The sequence below is a fragment of the Polistes dominula genome, unplaced genomic scaffold (assembly GCF_049000335.1).
Source record: "Polistes dominula isolate Pdom_NZ unplaced genomic scaffold, Pdom_raw_medaka contig_80, whole genome shotgun sequence".
NCBI lineage: Eukaryota > Metazoa > Arthropoda > Insecta > Hymenoptera > Vespidae > Polistes > Polistes dominula.
The window spans coordinates 2,943,884-2,964,309 of record NW_028301111.1 but is presented as its reverse complement, the minus strand read 5'-3'; the positions used below and the strand labels follow the sequence as shown (position 1 = coordinate 2,964,309).

At 30.5% G+C, this 20,426-nt stretch overlaps 1 protein-coding gene and 1 long non-coding RNA gene across 7 annotated transcripts; both read right to left on the bottom strand.

Annotated features, from left to right (window-relative positions):
* Positions 1–301: 301 nt before the first annotated feature.
* Positions 302–6,736, bottom strand: LOC107069566 (uncharacterized). 5 transcript variants are annotated; one of them, XM_015327005.2, is made up of 4 exons: positions 6,589–6,736; positions 4,530–4,638; positions 3,992–4,435; positions 302–3,881 (listed from the first exon to the last, which is right to left on the bottom strand). In XM_015327005.2, the coding sequence occupies exons 3-4, from the start codon at positions 4,395–4,397 to the stop codon at positions 3,415–3,417; spliced, it is 873 nt and encodes a 290-aa protein (XP_015182491.1). In that variant the 5' UTR covers positions 4,398–4,435; positions 4,530–4,638; positions 6,589–6,736; the 3' UTR covers positions 302–3,414. The 5 variants fall into 5 exon arrangements, with proteins under 5 accessions (XP_015182491.1, XP_015182489.1, XP_089032844.1 ...); XM_015327003.2 differs by having other exon boundaries at positions 4,530–4,888; positions 6,589–6,731; XM_089176718.1 differs by having other exon boundaries at positions 4,530–4,888; positions 5,991–6,691.
* A 5,442-nt stretch (positions 6,737–12,178) lies between these two features.
* LOC149031146 (uncharacterized) lies at positions 12,179–20,060 on the bottom strand. Of its 2 annotated transcripts, none has more exons than XR_016177996.1 (5): positions 19,708–20,060; positions 17,767–17,876; positions 14,685–14,732; positions 14,392–14,605; positions 12,179–13,691 (listed from the first exon to the last, which is right to left on the bottom strand). It is a non-coding gene; the product is annotated as an uncharacterized LOC149031146 (long non-coding RNA). The 2 variants fall into 2 exon arrangements; XR_016177994.1 differs by having other exon boundaries at positions 19,719–20,059.
* Between the last annotated feature and the right edge of the window lie 366 nt (positions 20,061–20,426).

Below are 20,426 nucleotides of genomic sequence, written 5' to 3'. Positions count from 1 at the left end.
CACTCCCCCCCCCCCCATAAAGTTGAACATTTGTACCGTAGTCTTCCAGGGTACAAAAAAAAAAAAAAACAATGCAGTTCTTTCGTCGTCGTGTATAAATCAAAAGAGAAAAGAAAAAAAAGTACATACGAAGATAGATTTTTGTTTTTTTTTTGGAAAAGGGGAAAAAGAAGAATGAAAATGTTTGTTTGTATGTGCGTGTGTGTGTGAGAGAGAGAGGGAGAGAAAGAAAATAAAAACATAAATAAATGTACGCAATATAAAAAAAAAGTATGTACGTATGTATGTGTTTTTTTGTTTGTGTTGTTGTGTATGTCTGTCTGTCCTCCTCTGTGTGTGTATGAAAGAAAGAAAAAGGAATTAAGGAGAAAGGGTGAAATAATGGCGGTAAAAGAAAAAAAAAAGAAAAAGAAGGAAATTTGGAATGGAAAAGAGAAGAAAGGTAGAAAGAGATGAGATGAGATGAGAAAAGAAAACGAAAACGAAAACGAAAAAAAAAAAAGAGAAGAAGAATAAAAAAAAAATTGTGTATAACTTAGGCGATCCCTCTGAATGATCTCAGCGTTTTATTTTTGTATAGAGTGCATAAAACGTGTAATTTTCAGGAACGCATTTAAGGGGGTTAAAAGAAAACAAAAAAAAAAGGTGAATAATTAGGATGAATAAGAAAAAAATGAGGGTTGGGTGAGGTGGGGGTTTGAAGAAACTTAGAGGTGTGCAATTGGATGATGAAATGATGAAGAAATAGAATAAGAAGAAGAAGAAGAAGAAGATGATGATGATGATTTAAAGAAACCACACACACATGCGTTTTAGAAAGATATGTAGGTATAATATAGCAACAACCATACAGAGAAAGAAAGAAAGAAAGAAAGGAAAGAAAGGAAAGAAAGGAAAGAAAGAGAAGGGAAGAAAAGACGAATTTAGGTTGCGAAGTGACGGAAGTTTAAAGTTTGTGAACATTTTTCAAATATTTCCCAGTGCGCTGCTTTATGTAATACCCTACATAATACATATACATATATAAAAAGAAAAAAAAAAGGAAAAAAAAAATTGTAAAAAAAAAAAAATGCTGGAAAAAGTGCAAACACACGTCTCGTTGAAGTTTTTTATTTGTCAACCGATCATCATCCTCTTTCTGTCTCTGTCTCTCTCTTCCATCGTTTGCTTCCTTTTTTATTTTTTTTTTTTCTATTTTTATAATTGTCTTATAGAAATATTTTTCAAAATTAAATTTAACTCTTTGCGAGGCACAGAGAATTTTTAGATAATAAAATGGTTCTTCTATGTTGATGAGAAATTTCATGACAATTTTAAATGAAACAAAATTGATATATTTTTTTTTTTTTTTACTAATAAAAGTATTGCATAATGTAAAAACATTAAAAAAAATGAATAACCAAAATTGTTTTGCATAAATAAGACGAAATATAAATTTATGAGAATGCAACTATTGCAATAATATTTCAGGATGGGACTACAAATGTGTGTTTCATTGTGCATTATGGTGTATCAAAAAAAGGTTGGGACCACTTTTAATTCCATCGTGTGCCCCAAAGAGTTAAGAAGAAAATTTGATGAATTTTATTTTATCTCATCACTTTGTTACAATCGATAACAGATTGTTTTCTATTTTTTTTCCTTTTTTTTTTTTAAATTTCTTCACAACTTTTTGCTTGGTGTGTACATAATCTCCATCTTTGTACACTAATTCAAAATGATAATACCACAAAATCAATAGAACAGTCAATTATTCTCCATAAATATAAATAATAATATACAAAAATGATACAACATTATAATATTAATAATAATAATAATGAAGTAAAATTTATAATATTAATAAAAAAAAAAGATGACTGTGTGTGTGAAGCAGTGAGATATAATGGTAGCGGAAGTAGAATGGCAATTAGGGTTTGTAACAATAATGATAATCATATTATTATAATAAAATAACGATATAATAAGATATACATATACACGTTTCATTTTCTAACGTATGTATATGTATATATGAGTCAGTGTATGTTTTGTTAATACATGAACAGTGTAAATGTAAAGTACTAATTATTAATTAATTACATTCACTCTTCTTTTTCTCTCTTTCTCTCTCACTCTCTCATTCTTTTATTTATATATATATATATATATTTTTTTTTTTTTGTTTACCAAAAAACATATGCACTTAATAACAAAGACACACACACACACACTTTTAGGCAAAATGTCATAAAATATGAAATATCGAATTTTTGACTCCTTTTTTTTTCAAAAGATTTTTTTTTTATAAATGTGTTTCATCATCATCATCATCATCATCATCATCATCTTATTTTGCTAATAATAAAGAGTTACAGGTATAATTAATAATCATTTGTCATAGTAACTTTTAGCTAACAACATTTAGCGCATTATTTTTTTCAAACAGTAACGAAAATACTTTTTTTTTGTTTTTTTTTCTTTTTTCTTTTTTCAAAGATAAATAACAATGTCGTAGTTGGTGTTTCTCGCAATTATTTATATTTTTTTTTAACAAAAGTATATATAACAATTTGAAATGAAATTTTTTTTCTTCTTTTTTGCCCTTGTTTATTTTTTTTATTTTTTTTTATTTAGAAGACTAATTAATTAATGAAATTAATTATTTTCAAAATAATTTTAATTTATCGCAAGTTAATAGTAAACAATTGTTGATGATATTAATTTTTTCTAACAAATATATCAAAAAGTAATATACAATAATCATTTGTTTGTAATAACTTTGAACTAAACAATAAAGTTTCAACTATGTTGGTTATTCTTCATATGTGTGTATGTGTATGCGTGTGTGTGTGTGTATGTGTGATATACATAATCTACATTATGTATTATATTATATAAATTATTTACAATATATCCAAACAAATCAAAGAGTAATATCAACGATTTTACTTAACTCGCGATGATAAATTTGAAATTAAAAAAAAAAAAAAACAACTTATCAAATTAATAATCTGAAAAAACTTATAAATAATAACAAACAGTTGTATAATACAAAAAAACCTTATTTATCAAAATAATAATGAAAGCTTATTAATAATATTTCATCATCATCATCATCATCATCATCATCATCATCATCATCATCATCATCATCTGCTGCTACTGTTTCTGCTCATATCGATACAAACATTTTAAGAAGCGCAATAAAACATTGAACTTGCTCGATAAATTGTCATTTAGCAAATATTATTATTTTGTTATTTTTCAATATTCAAAATTCTAATCAAGTTTCCAACCCCTTTTGAAAAATTCGTTTGTTTTTTTTCCCCTAAGATATATATATAAAAAGGATTTCTTTGCTCATGATTGAATTAAGAAAAAACAAACAAACAAAACAACCCACAAAATGCAACAAGATTTGTTGTTTTAAAGCTAAGTACGCAAAATTGAAAATGGCGGCGGTCCAGCTTGTCTCATCATCATAGCAAAACTACTAAGTCCTTCTTCATTAGTACTTTGACCATTTTGGTTATTTTGCGTGCCATTTAATATTTTATTTCTACTACTATTGTGACTCTGTAAATGCTTTTTCAAATGATCCTTCCTGTAAAATGCTTTACCACATTCGGTACATATTTGATTTTTACTGCCTGAATGAATGATCATGTGTCGTGCAAGATGTTCATTACGTTTGAATGCTTTACAGCACATGTTGCATTGATAAGGTCTATCTTTGTTATGACCTTGTTTATGTCGATCAAGATGTTCTTTACGTTTCAAGCTAGCACCACAGATATCACAAATATGAGGCCGTTGTCGATGATCCTCAAGATGTTCGTGCAATGCTTCACGATCTTCAAATCTGTATGCACATTCTGGACAATGGTATATCAACATACCTAGAAAATAAATTAGAATAATCAAATATACATTATAACAATCTTATCATCAATGATTGATTGATTGATTGATTGATACATCAACTTAATTGATGATTAAACATATTTACCATTAATGTGTTGTGGTTCTACTTCATATTCAAGCTTGGGTCTAACTTCTTGACAATTGTGTGACGAAGAATTATTACTATTATCCTCATATTTAGTTACATATGGTAAACCTAAAGTACTAGAACAACGTGCCAAATATTCCGAAGTAAGTCTGAAATCTATTTGCAAGGGATCGGTCATAGTAGCAGCGTCTACTTTTTGAATGGTCTGCGTGCTGGATGATTGATGAGATATTTGTGGACATGTCTCCTTATTACCACAATTATTATTTTCATTTCTATTTTCGTCGGTTGTTTGTTGCACGTGTTGCGGTGGATGAGTTGGATATGCGTATCCGGTCATGTTTCCTTGTGGATGGTCATGTATTTCGGATGGATATTTCACATTATGTGGATTATAAGCCATATTCGTATTAATTGTAAACTGTCTGTTAGCATTTGTGCCTACAAAATTGAATACAGTTGTTCAATTGTATTAATTGAAATAGGACATTCATTTGAATTGATGAAATGAGACATTTTTTTTTTATATGCTTACCTTCTAACAGTGCTTTTTACAACACCGGCACATTATGAATTGTTATTTCTTTATATTAAACTTGATCATTATTATCATATCACGTTCAATTCATGAAAACTGTAAATGCCTACAGAGAGAGAGAGAGAGAGAGAGAGAGAGAGAGAGAGAGAAAGAGAGAGAAAGAGGGAGAGTTTATAGAAAAAAAGCATGGAACACAAATCATTTCATCCTGACACACAAGAGGAGAAGGAGGAGAAGGAGGAGGAGGAGGACATCACTTAATGTAAGTTAATATTGTTTTGCAAGAGAGAGAGACGAGAGTGACCCTTCCACTTGTATAATAATTGTCTTCTGTGATATATCATTGAATAAAACTTCTGTAAAATAAGAAACAATATTTAAACTATCATATCGTGTGTGTTTAATTTTATACAGTAATAGAGTTATTTAGAAATAATTGAAAATGTGTTGCAAATGATAGTGTAGTTGATATGTATTTGAATAGCAATGACAAAATATTGCAAATGATTGGTAAAGAATGTCATATCATGTGTTTAATTTTATACAGTAATAGAGTAATTGAAAAATAATTGAAAAATGTTGCAAATGGTTGGTAAGGAATGTCATCCATGCTTTAATTTTATACAGTAATAAAATAATTACAAAAATAATTGAAAAATGTTGCAAATGGTTGGTAAGGAATGTCATTCATGCTTTAATTTTATACAGTAATAGAGTAATTCAGAAATAATTGAAAAATGTTGCAAATGAGAGTGTAGTTTATATGTATTTGAATAGCAATGACAAAATATTGCAAATGATTGGTAAAGAATGTCATATCATGTGTTTAATTTTATACAGTAATAGAGTAATTGAAAATTAATTGAAAAATGTTGCAAATTAGAGTGTAGTTGAAATGTATTTTGAACAGAAATGACAAAATATTGTAAATGGTAAGTAAAGAATGTCATCCATGCTTTGATTTTATACAGTAATAAAATAATTACAAAAATAATTGAAAAATGTTGCAAATGGTTGGTAAGGAATGTTATATCATGTGTTTAATTTTATACAGTAATAGAATAATTCAAAAATAATTGAAAAATGTTACAAATGAGAGTGTAGTTGATATGTATTTGAATAGAAATGACAAAATATTGCAAATGGTTTGTAAAAAATATCATCCATGCTTTAATTTTATACAGTAATAGAGTAATTCAGAAATAATTGAAAAATGTTGCAAATGAGAGTGCAGTTGATATGTATTTGAATAGAAATGACAAAATATTGCAAATGGTTTGTAAAAAATATCATCCATGCTTTAATTTTATACAGTAATAAAATAATTGAAAAAAATAATTGAAAAATGTTACAAATGAGAGTGTAGTTGATATGTATATGAACAGAAATGACAAAATATTGCAAATGGTTGGTAAAGAATGTCATCCATGTATAATCACAAGTCTTTCCTTCCTTTACCTTTTAGAAATAATGTCTGAGAGAGAAAGAGAGAGAGAGAGAGAGAGAGAGAGAGAGAAATGTAAAGGAAAAGAAATATTTTCTCTTACCATTTAACAAGAATTCAATTGACAGAAGAAAGTGAATGGACGAGAGTAACACTTAATAGGCACTTATTTTAATAACACTTAATTTTTATCATTATAATTTAAGATTATAATTGTGAAATGAAATAATGTTGATTAAATCGTAATATTTCGTCAACGTTCGTTACTACGATAAAGAACGAAAAAGTCTGATTGACCAGGTCAGGACAGGTGTTACTCTCCATCCCTTTCTATCTCTCTCTCTCATTCTATCTCTCTCTCTCTCTATCTCTTTCTCTCTCATTCCACATCCCCCACTCTTTCTACCCTTTTTCTCTGATTCTTTCTTTCTCTTTCTTTCTTTTTATAATACTTTTTTTCTCTCTCTCTCTCTCTTTTTTTCTTCTTCTCTTATTTTATCAAAAAATTCCGATCTTTTTATTTTGATGATGAATTTAATAAAAGTCATTGACTTTAAGTTGAAGAAAATTGGAATATGCAGGATGATAATTTTCTCATTAACAGGAACTTACCATCGGGTGATGTTCAACGTTGAAAACAGTATACGTTCGTTCCTATTTGTTTGTATCCAGTACGGCCATCTTTACCTATCAGCTGCTTTGCAATCCGTTCGTACTTTCTCTCTCTCTCTCTCTCTCTCTGTCTCTTTCTCTTTCTTTCTTTTTCTTTTTTCTATCTCTCTTTCTTTTCTGTATCTTTATCTCCGTGATTGTAGAATGACTTGTTCGTTCTTATTGTTAAATCTTTTATTACATTATTGTTATTATTATTATTATTTTCTTGCAATAATCTATTTATTAATGCATTATTTAATGCTTCTATCATATTTTGGAAATCTTAAATACATATATAATAAAACGTGTGACAATTAATATTAGTAAGATCAAAATGAAAAAGGAGAGCATTTAAAATGAATTCAAAATTGGCGGGGTTCGGTGGCTACGATAATAGCGCCTTTTGATTGAACGTTTGATTGAACCAATAGCGTGGCTTCTTTCGGACACCGTTATGGCGCCAACGCGTACAGATTTTGGATTATTTTTTTTCATATTGAATTATATCAGAAGTAGAATTTTTGTGTGGACAAAATTTATCTTAGTTTGTATCGAGACCACCAGTGGGCGATAGTAGGTACTTTAAGTGGTGACAGTACAATATTATCAAAAAGAATCATACAAATTATCAACGAAAAGTACAATAATGTTAAAGAATATAGAAAACTGAGAAATGAAAATATATATTCGATTTTTACATAATTTTATTTAATAAATATAAGTGTGAAGTAATAACTTGTACCTGTAGATGGCGACACATGTTTTATCAGTCGGTATGAAGAAGTAATAACTAATACTGCTAGATGGCGGCACATATTTTATCTGTCGGTAAAATAAAGTAACAGTTATTACCGCTAGATGACGGCACATTTTTTACCTGTCGATAACATCAATTAATATTTTTTATCCTAAAAAATGAGAAAATAAAAACTAAAAAAATATTATCGAAAAATTGAACAAACTTAACCCTTTCTTAATATTAAAAAAAATATTGGTATGGGCTACTTCTGAGACACACACATGGTTTATATTGTAGACTACTACAGTATTACAGCTAAAAAAATAAACATACCTTCGGATACCGGTGGGTATCCGACCCCAACCGGTGGTTGACCCTCTACTCAGGAACATAAGCCACCAAACCCTTTTTTTTATTCCTTTTTTAGAACTTATATTTATGGTTAAATGTTTTAAATTTTGAATTATATAAATATAATTACTACGTAATAAATCATCAACATCTATTTATTTCATTTGAATTAAATTAAACTCAGTAGTCTCTCTTACGAATGTATAAAAATGGTATCGTTAATAGGTTTGCCAAGTTTAAATAACGCGCAACATTTCTAAAAATATATTCAACAACAAATAAAAACATTTTGCAATCAAAGAAACGACCGATGATTCATTTATCATCAATATCACCAATTGCATTCGATGATACCACCTTATTTACGTGATTCATTCATTCGTTACTCTTGATGATAATATTTTTGTCATGATTCTACGATATCGAATTAAAAAAAAAAAAAAATAACAAAAATAAAAATAAAAATATATGTAATAGGGTTCTACACCGATATTAACTACGATATTGTGTGAATCATATCGAGAACCCTCCTCTTGGTCATCCAGTTACCGGCCGGAAGTTGGTCAAAGTTAAGAGGAGGTGTTTTAAAACACAGTTGCAGGACAACCTTCTTTTTTCTTTTGGTTCATTTTATTTAACCCGTTAATTAGGGAATTCCCTTTTTAATTATGCAGCCTTTGTTTTTATTATTTATTTATTAATTATTATATATAAAATGCTCGTCCAGTTTACAGGTTAATCCTCGAGCTATTTGTTTTGTAACTTTTGCAAATATTTCGGGAGTCCAAAAAGAAGGACAGGTGGTAATCAAAGGGTCAATCAACGGTTAGGTCTAACAATTGATGCATAAACAGATTAAAAATTGCAGTAAAACCAATAACACGATGCATTTATTATAAATATTAAGTCGTCCCAAAAATGTTTTCCATTTTTTGGTGATAATTTAAATAATATTACATGAGTAATATACTTTATTTGTTGTATTTTATGTTATTTTACTAATTATTGAATTGGCAAGTAAATAATTGCGGATTTTGTCGATAGGTGGCTTTTAAAAATCAGCAATGGTCAAATCAGCAACTAAACAAAACTTCATTGTCAACCCAATAATTTCGATTCTACTCTATTTAATCTTGAAATTATTCAACAATAAACAAATATTGAGCCCTAAGAATTACTAAAAATAAAAGAAGAAACTTTTGGGACGACCTAATATAATATTTTATTTAAAAAATAAAAACTAAAATAACTATGTCACTAGGATTGAAACCAAACGAAAACGGAAGGCAACGTTAACACGAAATTACTCGTGGGAGTTTGTTTAACAGGTTCGTTAACGATCGAACGTCAAACATGTGTCTCTCCACACACACACATACACACACACACACACATTTTCTCACTCTCTTTCTCTTCGATCTATTTTACAGGCGTCGTAACCAACATGATCAAAATGTCGGTTTACAAACGTTCATTCTAGAACAACTATGATAACGTACAGCAACGTGTGATAGAATGGGACAGGTAGAGCACACATTAACACACACACATACACACATACATAGAAAATGTTTTAGAACATTTGGAGATATTCCAAAGTGCTGTTGCTGCCTTTTTCGCATATGGAATCGAGGTTGTATTCGTACGTTTATATTAGCCTTTTAAACGTCAGGTTTGCGTGACCGGTAAAAAGCCTAATCGCGAAAGCCCATGTTATGGTACTGGTGTTGCTACTCTTCGTGTGACTCCGTTTGGTGTGTAGGACTCACGTGGAACCCTGACATGCATTCTCGAATATGGCAAGATACTTAAACGTAGTCTATATTTGGATATTAATACGATCGCGTAAGTTCGATTGTGACCTTTTTCCAAGTGGAACAACCAAATGTATTCATTTTTATCTTAAAACAAAATATATACAATTCCTGACAGAATATCAATCAAATATATTTTATTTCAAATTTAATTAATGTCAATTATTCATTAACACTGGCATGCGGGTATATTTCTTCGTCAAGTTACGCGTGCAGCGGGCACTTTTTCGTGAATCGCGTGGGAGTTTGGTAAAAAAAATTTCTTCTATCTTATTTGTTGGATCTTTGTCGGATTATACACTAAATATGCATTGAAAAATGCATAATTCATCATATACATATGCTAAATATATTTGTTCACTTCACTGTATACTAATTACATGTTTAATCTACTATTAATCACAAATCAACTAAATACGTATTTTTACGTGATCCGCTCTTTAATGACAGATTACGAAAAACGTAAAAATACGTTACCCGCGTGTCAACCGTTAAATTGTCCCTAAATCGATTAGTACCAATCTAATAAAAAAAAAGGCTTGTCTTTTTTGATAATTTAATATACTCAATTGACAAGTATCATCATCCCCCACCACCCCTGTCATTGAAAACAATTATTATTAAAATCGAGATACAAATGTGACTACAGATAAGACCTAAGAGGAGTGTGGGGGAGTGGGGGGAGTGGGGAGGAGGGGGGTTCAGAGATAAGTGATAAACACTTGTAATAACGTCAGAAAAAAAGAAAAAGAATTAGGTGTGGGGTGGGGGAACAGAGAGAAAAGGTTGGAAAGCAATGCACAAAGTGACCATATTTGGTGTTGTTAGATTACGTTGAATACGTGGGCGTGAACCACCATGGCCACCCCTCGTTACTTCGTAACTGAATCGCTCCAGTTACGTCGTGGTACGCACATTCATGATACTAATTAATTTTTTGTTGTTTTGTTTTGTTTTGGAAGATGAGGTGTCTTGAAAAGAGTCCTTAAGTTGTTTAAACGTGTGAATAAAAATACGAAATTAGGAAGGAAAGAGGAAAGAAGAGGATGAGGAAAAGGGAGGTATGAACAATAAAAGTGGGGGGAAGGGATAAGTTTGATAGGGAGAGGGGGAAGGAATGGTACAAATATGTCGACGTCTGGAAATCGACCTTTATCGTACAGAGGATACCAACATCCGCTAGGATAACGACTTGGTGGTGTCCCACCACAGGAAGGGGAACTTCTCTTTTTGCGGATACCAACTCTTCTTTTTCTTTTTCTCTCATTTTTCTCTCTCTCTCTCTCTCTCTCTTTACCTTATTCTGACTTCACAATCCAAAAGGTTTTTATCGATTTCAGATAAAAGAATGAAGAAAAAAAAATAAAATAGAATTATACGACATTTCCTCGGAATTTCCAAGAAAATGTCTTCTACTTTTAGCTTTTTTCTTTTTTTCCTTCAATTTTTATTTTTTTTTATTTATTTATCTCATTTATCATCTTGTTCATACTCAATTTTGGTTAGTTTTTGGAAAAAATATGGTTGGGATTTGTTTTTTTTTAATTGTTTTCTATTGGATGATAATTTCATTCGACGCCATTTTGTACAAAATTCACCAATTGTATTTATTTATCTCTTGTTAGCATCTTGTAAGTTCTCAATTCTGATTGGATTTTATAAAAAAAATATGGTTTGCAATTTTTTGTGTCATTGTTTTCTATTGGATGATAATTTTATTCGACGCCATTTTGTACAAAATTAACCAATTGTATTCATTTATCTCATTTATCATCATGTACGTTTTCAATTTTAATTAAATTATGGAAAAAATATAATTTGGATGATTTATTTTTTTCTTCAATTGTTTTTTTTCTATTGGATGATAATTTTATTCGACATCGATTTTGTACAAAATTTATCAAATAATTATGTAAAAAATTGTCTCAATTGCAAAACCTTTTGTACTCTAACCTCAAATATCTTTCTTTATTTTATTTATTTTATTTGTAGGAAGAGTATTGAAAAAATGAAGGAGTTATTTTTATTATTAATGCTTTCACGTTTTTTAAATATATGTATACGAATATATAAATAAATAAATATATATATATATATATATATATATATATAGTCATTATTATTATTATTATTATTATTATTATATCTGCAAAGTAGTTTCCGTGATTTCTCATGCGTCACTAGGTCAGAATATAACTTTCTACCAAAGAACGATGAACCGTTCTCATAAATGTTCTCGATACCAATTTCCTTATTTCATATATACATATATATATATATATAAGGTGAGATCAAAGTCCATTTTTATTAAATTAATTCCAAACAACATACATATACATATATATATATATATTCAACTTTATTTGCGTTCATTTAAATAAATTGTTCAAATTGGTGTCCATTATACTACAACTCTAATCAAAATCGTTTGATTACCAATATGACGAACCAACACTATGACAAATAAATGTACCATATTGTACAACAATTTTTCTTATCAATTATTAAATAAAAAAAATGAAACAAAACCCCTTTCCCTGCCCCATAGAAAATTACCAAGTTTCAAAAGGATGATTTGTAATATCAAATTTACACACACACACACACACATCTTCAAATATAAATCTTTCGAATAAAAAATAACCTAAAAAACAAAGGTTTAATTAACAAATTACAAAATAAAAATAAAAATATACATAGTTAATTAAAAAAAAAAAAAGAGAAAACGCATAAAACTATGTCTGCAGATGCAGACGCGCATACGCACAGCGTGCTGCGACGCGCACTTCGATCGAGTCTCCGTGAATGACCTTGATTTCTGAAGCCGTGAAAAGATCCCGTCGTCGTAGAGTCAATTAAACCAAGCCACCAAGTCATTGACTTTGCCGTTTCACGGCCAATTTCTCATTGGCGTCCTATAATACGGTATTATATGCATACATACATACATACACACACACATATGTAAAAGTTGTGCCGAAAAATCTTTTAACGATCTCCCCAACTTTACTTTACATATCATTAACAAATGTTTCATATGATTTACACGACACACTGACTCACTTTTATTTTAAAACACGTTCTCCATAAAGATCCTCCCCTCCGACACCTCCTCCCAATTGACCAAGAAAAGAAAACCGATTTCTAACGATCAACGAACGTCTTTGTGTCTGTGTGTGTGTGTGTGTGTGTCTTTGAATAAAAAGACAGATTTCAAATTGCATGTACAAACAAAAAAGTGTATTTTCAATACGAAACAAAAATCATCAAAGTCATTTGATCCCAATGGAAACTACGAAACTGTATTCCAATTACAGATACTCCCTGAACCAATCCGATCCTAGCAACGAGATGGAATTATTTTGATGAGATTTATAAGAGAACCCCCACCCCCTCCACCCCTCCCCCCAAAAAAGAAAAAGAAAGATCTCATGAGTGTACAGTCGAACGAATTCAATTGTATTCAATCGATTTGAAAAGAATATTTCTATTTAAAGCTATAAAAAATCTCATAGACGTTTCGTTCGTTAAAGTATTATAAATAAACATTTAAAATAAATATATATAGCTAACTGGGAAGCTAACAATGTGTAGCGTTGTTGAGTTAGGCCTAGAATCACGTGAGTTTCTAATGGGGGTTCGTGTGTGGCGCGTGTCTACCCACGCGCACATGGGGTATGGGGTATAGGGTGTGGGGGAGGTGAGGGAGGATTCGTTTATGAGAAAACAGAGTTGGAAGAACCCATAGGACCTAGGGGTTTTAGGATTTAGGATAAAGATAGAAGATATTAGAAAGAAACAGGAGCTTGCATCCTTGCTGTGGGTGTCTCTCATTCGATGACTAGAACGGCGCCACAAGGGGGTGTTGTATCTCACTCACTCATTCAATCATTCGCTTTCTCACTCACTCGGTTCAGTCTTTAAACTCTCTCTCTGCATGGGGTGAGTCATGGTGTTACCACCACTCCTCGTGCCTGGGCGTGGTGGCCACCACTGCAGACGTCTCTCATCGATCTCTACAGCCGTGAAACACCATGGGCCCAGAGGAGAGAGTAGTCGTCTCTGCTTTTCGGCTGATTCGCGCACGCTCCTCTCTCTCTCTTTATACGTTTTTCCATCCCTTTTAACTCACCCCTCTCAATCCCTCAACCCAAGTTCTGCAAAAAAAAAACCCTCTCTCAAATTATTCTTGATTCACTTGACAGGGTATTGGAAATGTATCAAAAAAAAAAAAAAAAAAAAGTAAATTGACGTTAGGACAGTTACGAGGTTTTTGTTTATAATGACGTTTAATATTTTCAAATGATTTCAAACGTTTTCATGAAATTATATTTGAAGTAACGTAAGAATGAAGAAGACAAGTCAATTAATTAAAAGGTGTTGTTGATATTTATGGGATTTAAATGATAATTATTATTATCATTGTAATTGTATTGATGATAGGATTGAAGAACAATAGATAAAGAGTTTCGTGGGATGATACAGGGTTTCACGATAAATCAGAGATCAAGGATGTGTGAGTACTTTGAAAAGGGAACAGTAGGTAGTAAATTTTCTTCAAGCTTCTTACTATAATTAGTAGATAAATCTTTTTCCCTTTTACTTGAATGAAAGACAAGAAAAGATGGTGGTCAGGGTTTTAAGCCTTTTGGATTAAGGGTCTTAACATTTCCGAAACAAAAGTAGCAGTTTGAAAAGGCAAACATAGTAATGTTTAGAGATATAGAACATGGTTGTGTGTGTGTGTATGTGTAAGGCCGAACGTTTTCGTAAGGAAACCTTTTCGATGATCGAGGACAGCTGCTGCTGTTGCTGTTACTGCAAAGAGAACTCAGAGGACGTAGAAAACTACTATACCATATCGTTTGAAATTCGAACGTTCCCCATCTGCAGTTAGTTCATCGTTGTGAGTCATCGGTTGCCAGCCGAGTTTCATGTATAGACTCATATTCCTCTCTCTCTTTCTCTCTCTTTCGTATTCTCTCTCGTTCATCCACCCCAAAAGAGGGAGTTCTCGACTAGACTTTACTATCGAACAGTAGTGAATCCAATCTCTATATGATAGACTAACCTATAATAGACATGTATCGATTATTATATATACACCTTTTATTAATTTATATTGTGTAAAGTATATAAATCATTCTTACATATCAAAGTATCCTAACCCATAGCTTTGTTTTTGTTGTATCATTTATCTAATTTAATGAAATATTGATTTAATATCAATTTTAAAATTATTTAGTAAATTATAATAACATGCAAAATAATAAAACAATTGCAATGGAATATATAAAGTAATAATACAGAAGAAAAAAAATATATAAAAAACAAGGTTAGTTATGCCATATGAAAATCTGAAAAATACTGTGAAATAATTGAATTGCAATACAGTGCCATCTATTGAAAAAATTACAGTACTTTAAAGACTTAGATATCCTTTAAATATTAGTAATAAAAAACAACAAATAATCCTACATGCTAAGTTGAAAAAAAAAATCAAACAAATTTCATTCAATAATTTCAAAGTTCATTGCAAATCAAAAATGTGTGACACTCAATTTTTATATCTAAAAATAAATAAATATATATATTATATAGTTGATCAAAGGATTCCTGAGATCAAAGTATACCAAAGGATTACTTAAGTTTGACCAAATGTCGACCCCTTTTTATCCACAAGTATCACCAGTATTCCATAGAAAGTACAAATAGTCTTCCCTTCCTAACCCCACCCACTAGGATTAAAGTTATTTCTAGCAAAGAAATGTAGGAGTTCACAAAGAATCGAGTTATTCGACTAGATAGTATAGAAATATAACGGGTAGACAGGTGTCACGATGAAAGCAGGTTCTTCTGACCGATTTTCAGGCTCGTATCTTGTCTAAAATAAAATGTATACATCAAACGTTACTTGAACCAATCTCATTTTGTTTGTTTTTTTTTTCCTTTATAAATTAACCTCATTAATTCAAAAGAAAGATTATTTAAAGTTAATTATATTTGAATGATAAAATTGTTTAAGAAAAAACATGATAAAAAGAATGCAACAAAAAAAAAACAAATTGTTTTGTTCAGGTAAAAGATTTAGATACGGCCCTGGGGTCCGTTGCTTCTCAAGATCCGTTTCCAGGCTCCCGCGTTCCTAACGCCCCAGGGCAACTTAAAACACGAAGAGAGTTGTTCCATTCGTGAACTGAAAAAGTGCAACGTGCTTTGATAATCTGTAACTCTCAGTCTTTTGTAAGAATAGTTCTTTCTTTCTTTCTTTCGTTTTTTTTTCCTTAGGTTCTCGACGATATTACCGACTGAGTAAACAAAACAAAACAAAACAAAAAACAATGGCAAAGTTATCATCGATGAAGAAAATTTGCAAACTATTCTCACCTCATTGAATTCAATCTCACGTGATTTTAACTTGCAAATATTGTTTTATTAATTGCATAGTTATATATATATATATAAGTATCATGTTTTACAATGTGAGAAAAGAAATCCTGATTGCTCTCATTACTTGATTTCATTCTTTTATCATATTTTTATTCTGTAGAAAAAGAAATCAATAAAAAAAAATATACATTTTAATAAACTTGAACTTGGAAAATATGTGGAACGCATGCGGTCGTATCGTGCCGTTAGACTTGTGGCTTATCTTACGAGACCGTTTCAACTACCACACATGTAAACTAATACAGGTGACAAAATAATTATAAATATTACATGTGGAATGATGTATGTTTTTTTTTTTCTTTTGGACAATAGGATTGTGGAGATGGGTTTACGGTAGAATATTATTGGACATAATGCAGTTGGTTCAACAACCTTGAACCCTGAAGCCCCTATCATCTTGAATGGGACATTCAACAAAGGGAAACATTCTTTTCTTTGTTATCAAATTCAATGATACATCTTTAGGACCTTTTTTAAGAAAAGTCTTTTCTAGTTCCATTAGTACAATCAAACCCTTGATGATTCTACCCTCTCCCTGGTTTTAAAAAACCATGCTTTAATCTTATAAATATTTTTATAGGAATATAAAATATACCCGTGTGTATAACAAAGAATATCTTTGTGCCATTATAAACACGTTAGTTTGCATTTTGTGTCATTAGATATGTCTACCATATCAATTCGGAAGCTCATGTATCACTTAAAAGTTCATCATCATGCGAATACAGTTTTACAGAAAGTGAAATTACAGAATGCACACTTTGCAGATTCGATGATGAGGACCTGGGGATGAGGGATCTGTTGTCAAGTGTTATTTAATATTAGTTGACGTTTAGATCATCAATTACACTTGAACAAAACTTCATATAAGATTTTTCAACAATCATTAAAATTATTGATTTCAACTATGAGTGTTTAAACCCTAAGGGTTCTAAATTCAATGGCGACGATCCTGGTGTTCCCTCTTGGTATTCCCTTTTACTCTCCCCTCACTTCCTTAACCGCTCATTCTATACGACGACGACGAGAGTATAACCTACACTCGGGTACCACCACCAATCCATTCATCCGGCAGTTTTTGCCTACCGGTTTAACGAACCTGCACTTCGTTCCAGTTCCATTCAGCTTCGTACCTTTTTTTTTTCCTTTTTTGCAACCCGACGACAATTCTACTCGCGAGATCATTGCCGATGAATGGGTGGTGGGAGCACGGGGCTAAAGAATAAGACGAGTTGTTGAATTGGTTTTATTCAGCAAAAAAACAAAATGTAACATCCAAATTGATGGTTAAAACAATCCCGTTTTCTAAAAAGGTATGACCAAACACAAGCTCATTTGTTTTTAAATAAAAGGAAGATTAATTTGATTGGTTCAAATCATTTTCTATATTTGGATGTTTGATGTGAGTCATTTGATCACTCATATTGTAGGATTAAATATACCTTATGAAGTATCGGTAGATTTCAAATTAAAATCCAACTCCAACGCAATGTTTAGGATTAGTAATTGATATGTGTTTGTGTATGTGTGTGTGTGTGTGTGTGTGTATCTAAGCAAGAAATGTGAAAGTTTCCCTTAAAAGATCGTGCGAACTTGAAAGATAATCAACTATCCTAAGATTTTTCTATATAAGTGTTATATATGTTGTGTGTTTTCACGAACACGAATACGCATGCATGCATGCGTGTGAATAAACGTCTCAGGCCAAGTGCACTGCGTTCTCGTTACATACGAAAGTAGGGCAGCAATACTTCTACTGTGAAGACAGTGCGTCTCACTTACATAAAAATGCGACCAGTTTCCTTGTTCAAATATAATGTCGGTTCTTCTTCTTCTTCTTCTTCTTCCTTCTTCTTCTTCTTATTATTATTTTCTACCTTATCTGTAGCTACCTAGAAATAGAAAAAAAAAATTGCATCTCAGTAACCAGGATGCGTTTTATTCCTAAACTTGTTGTTATTGGGTTGTCCGAAAAGTTTGTGAAGATTTTGACTAAATGATTGAAATGTAAACAAGTATTTCAGTTTTATATATGAGTAATAAAATTATATAATAACAATTATTATATTTATTAATAATTTATATATGAGGGTTTCACAACTATTCCTTCATCTTTAAAGTTAATCTTAAAATGTTGTCTTTGCAAAACTTTTCAGGTTTTTTTTTAGCAAAACAACTTTATTGCCATCTATCGAAAATTTGCACGAACTTTACGGACAACCCTATATATAAGTAATAAAATTATAACAAAAATTATTATATTTATTAAATTATATATGAGTGCCATTTTGTTTCACAACTATTCCTCCATCTTTAGAGTTAACTTCAAAATTTTATCTTTGCAGAACTTTTCAGGTTTTTTTTAGCAAAACAACTTTATTGCCATCTACCGAAAATTTTCCACAAACTTTTCAGACAACCCATTATATTCATTTTATTGCAAAACAAATGATTCTAAATGTTGTTTTAATTAGAAATGAGTTAACGGTTATCAAACTGGTTTTCCCTGATCATCATCATCATCATCATCATCATATCACCGTGTTCAAGAGAGCATGAACATTCCTAAGGAATGTGAAATAATTTTAATTATTATTTATCTAAGTAGTACACACACGTGTGAATAAGTATGTATATAAATTTTCTATGTAGATGTCTTTCCTGTTTCCAACAGAAAAGAAACTTTAGGAAGATGCATCCGGACGTTTCGATTGTATCGTGACTCGTATTCCTCCCTTTTCACTCCCACCTTCCATTTCCATCAAGGTTCGTAAGAATTCAAGAAGCATTCGTCGTTTATAAATAGCCATTTCCGTTTGGACAGGTAGCCAGGATCGATTATGTTTATTCCGTTTGTATAATTCATGATAATATTATCGTCAAATGAACAAAATGTTAAAATTTATCATTAAATCCTTTACAAATGTAATTCATACTAATAAATGTAACAACAACATTCAAAAAATTGTAAAATTTGAGGTTTTTTTTTATAAATTTTAGTAATTGATAAAACTCTAATTAGATTTGTTTATTGTTTTAACGATATTTATATATTGCCATTCAAGTTAACCTCAAAATGTTGCAATTCAAGTTAACCTCAACATTTTTTTCTATAGGTTTAAGTCTTATTAACAACAAGTAGCAGCAACAAGATAGATTTCTTTAAAAGCAAATAATAAACTATGAGAAATTCTTAACACCGTGCCCATCTTGTCTGACCGCAAAACTCGACACTGCTGCGAAAAGCAAAACCTACCAGGAAAGATTTTTCTTTCTTAAGTTTTATTTTTGTTTTTTTTCTCATCATCATCATCATCATCATCATCATCATCATCATCAAAGATTAATACGTCTTTAAAAGAATAAATTAATCTCACGGATATAATATCGTTATAAATAATTATAAATTAAAATGTAATCTTTTAGAAAAATTGTTTTGCTTTTTAATTACATATTTATTATAAAATGTGAATGAGATATAAAATAATATATATCTTTATTTTTTTTGGTCAAAATCTTGACGTTTTACGACCATGTTCTGAATCCTTGACCCACCAGCCCCAGCCCCCTCTCCCTGCCCTTTTCTGAGCGAATTTACAAAGAACTGTCCGAGGAAATTGAAGTCAAGAACGCGACTAACTTACCAACATACATGAATACATACGTTGGAAGAAACATGCAACGTTTTAACCATGCTCGAGCAACATATATACAACGTTTTACCGGTTGTCTACCTGTTCTGGATCACTCAGTGTCTTATGTTAGACTACAAGGTCAAATTCACGAAGAATCCAACTTGTTCTCTGACCTCGACGACGACGACGACGACGACGACGAAGTAGACGACAACTACGACACTATACGTATATCATGATTATCTCGAGGTCGTCTTTTGCAAATTTTCTTATTCTCGTCCTTCGTAATACTAGTCTCCAACTATATTACTTCACATTACCAAACATTTCAAATTCTATTCCGTAATTTGTTTAATATGATAATTTTTTATCATCTATCTATCTCTTTTTCTGTTCATTTTCATAAATTAAAATAATAAATAAGTTATATTACGAAATTGCTTAATATAAATATTGTTCATTAATTATTTAACATATATAGTTATATAATTAACATATATAGTCATATATATTGTCATATATATGATATATATATAGTAATATAATATAGTAATATAATATAGTAATATAATTAGCATATATAGTAATATAATATAGCAATATATATAATATATATAGTAATATAATATAGTAATATAATTAGCATATATAGTAAGTTAATATATAGTTATATAATTAACATATGGTGTAATATATATAGTAATATAATTAGCATATATAGTAAGTTAATATATAGTTATATAATTAACATATGGTGTAATATATATAGTAATATAATTAGCATAAATAGTAAGTTAATATATAGTT

What these genes read in the sequence shown, in the direction of transcription:
- LOC107069566 (XM_015327005.2), bottom strand. Translation starts at nt 4,397, where the DNA reads ATGGCTTATAATCCACATAATGTGAAATATCCATCCGAAATACATGAC. An exon ending in AGAACCACAACACATTAATG is followed by an intron (nt 3,882 to 3,991) that starts GTAAATATGTTT and finishes TTTATTTTCTAG; the next exon opens with GTATGTTGATATACCATTGT.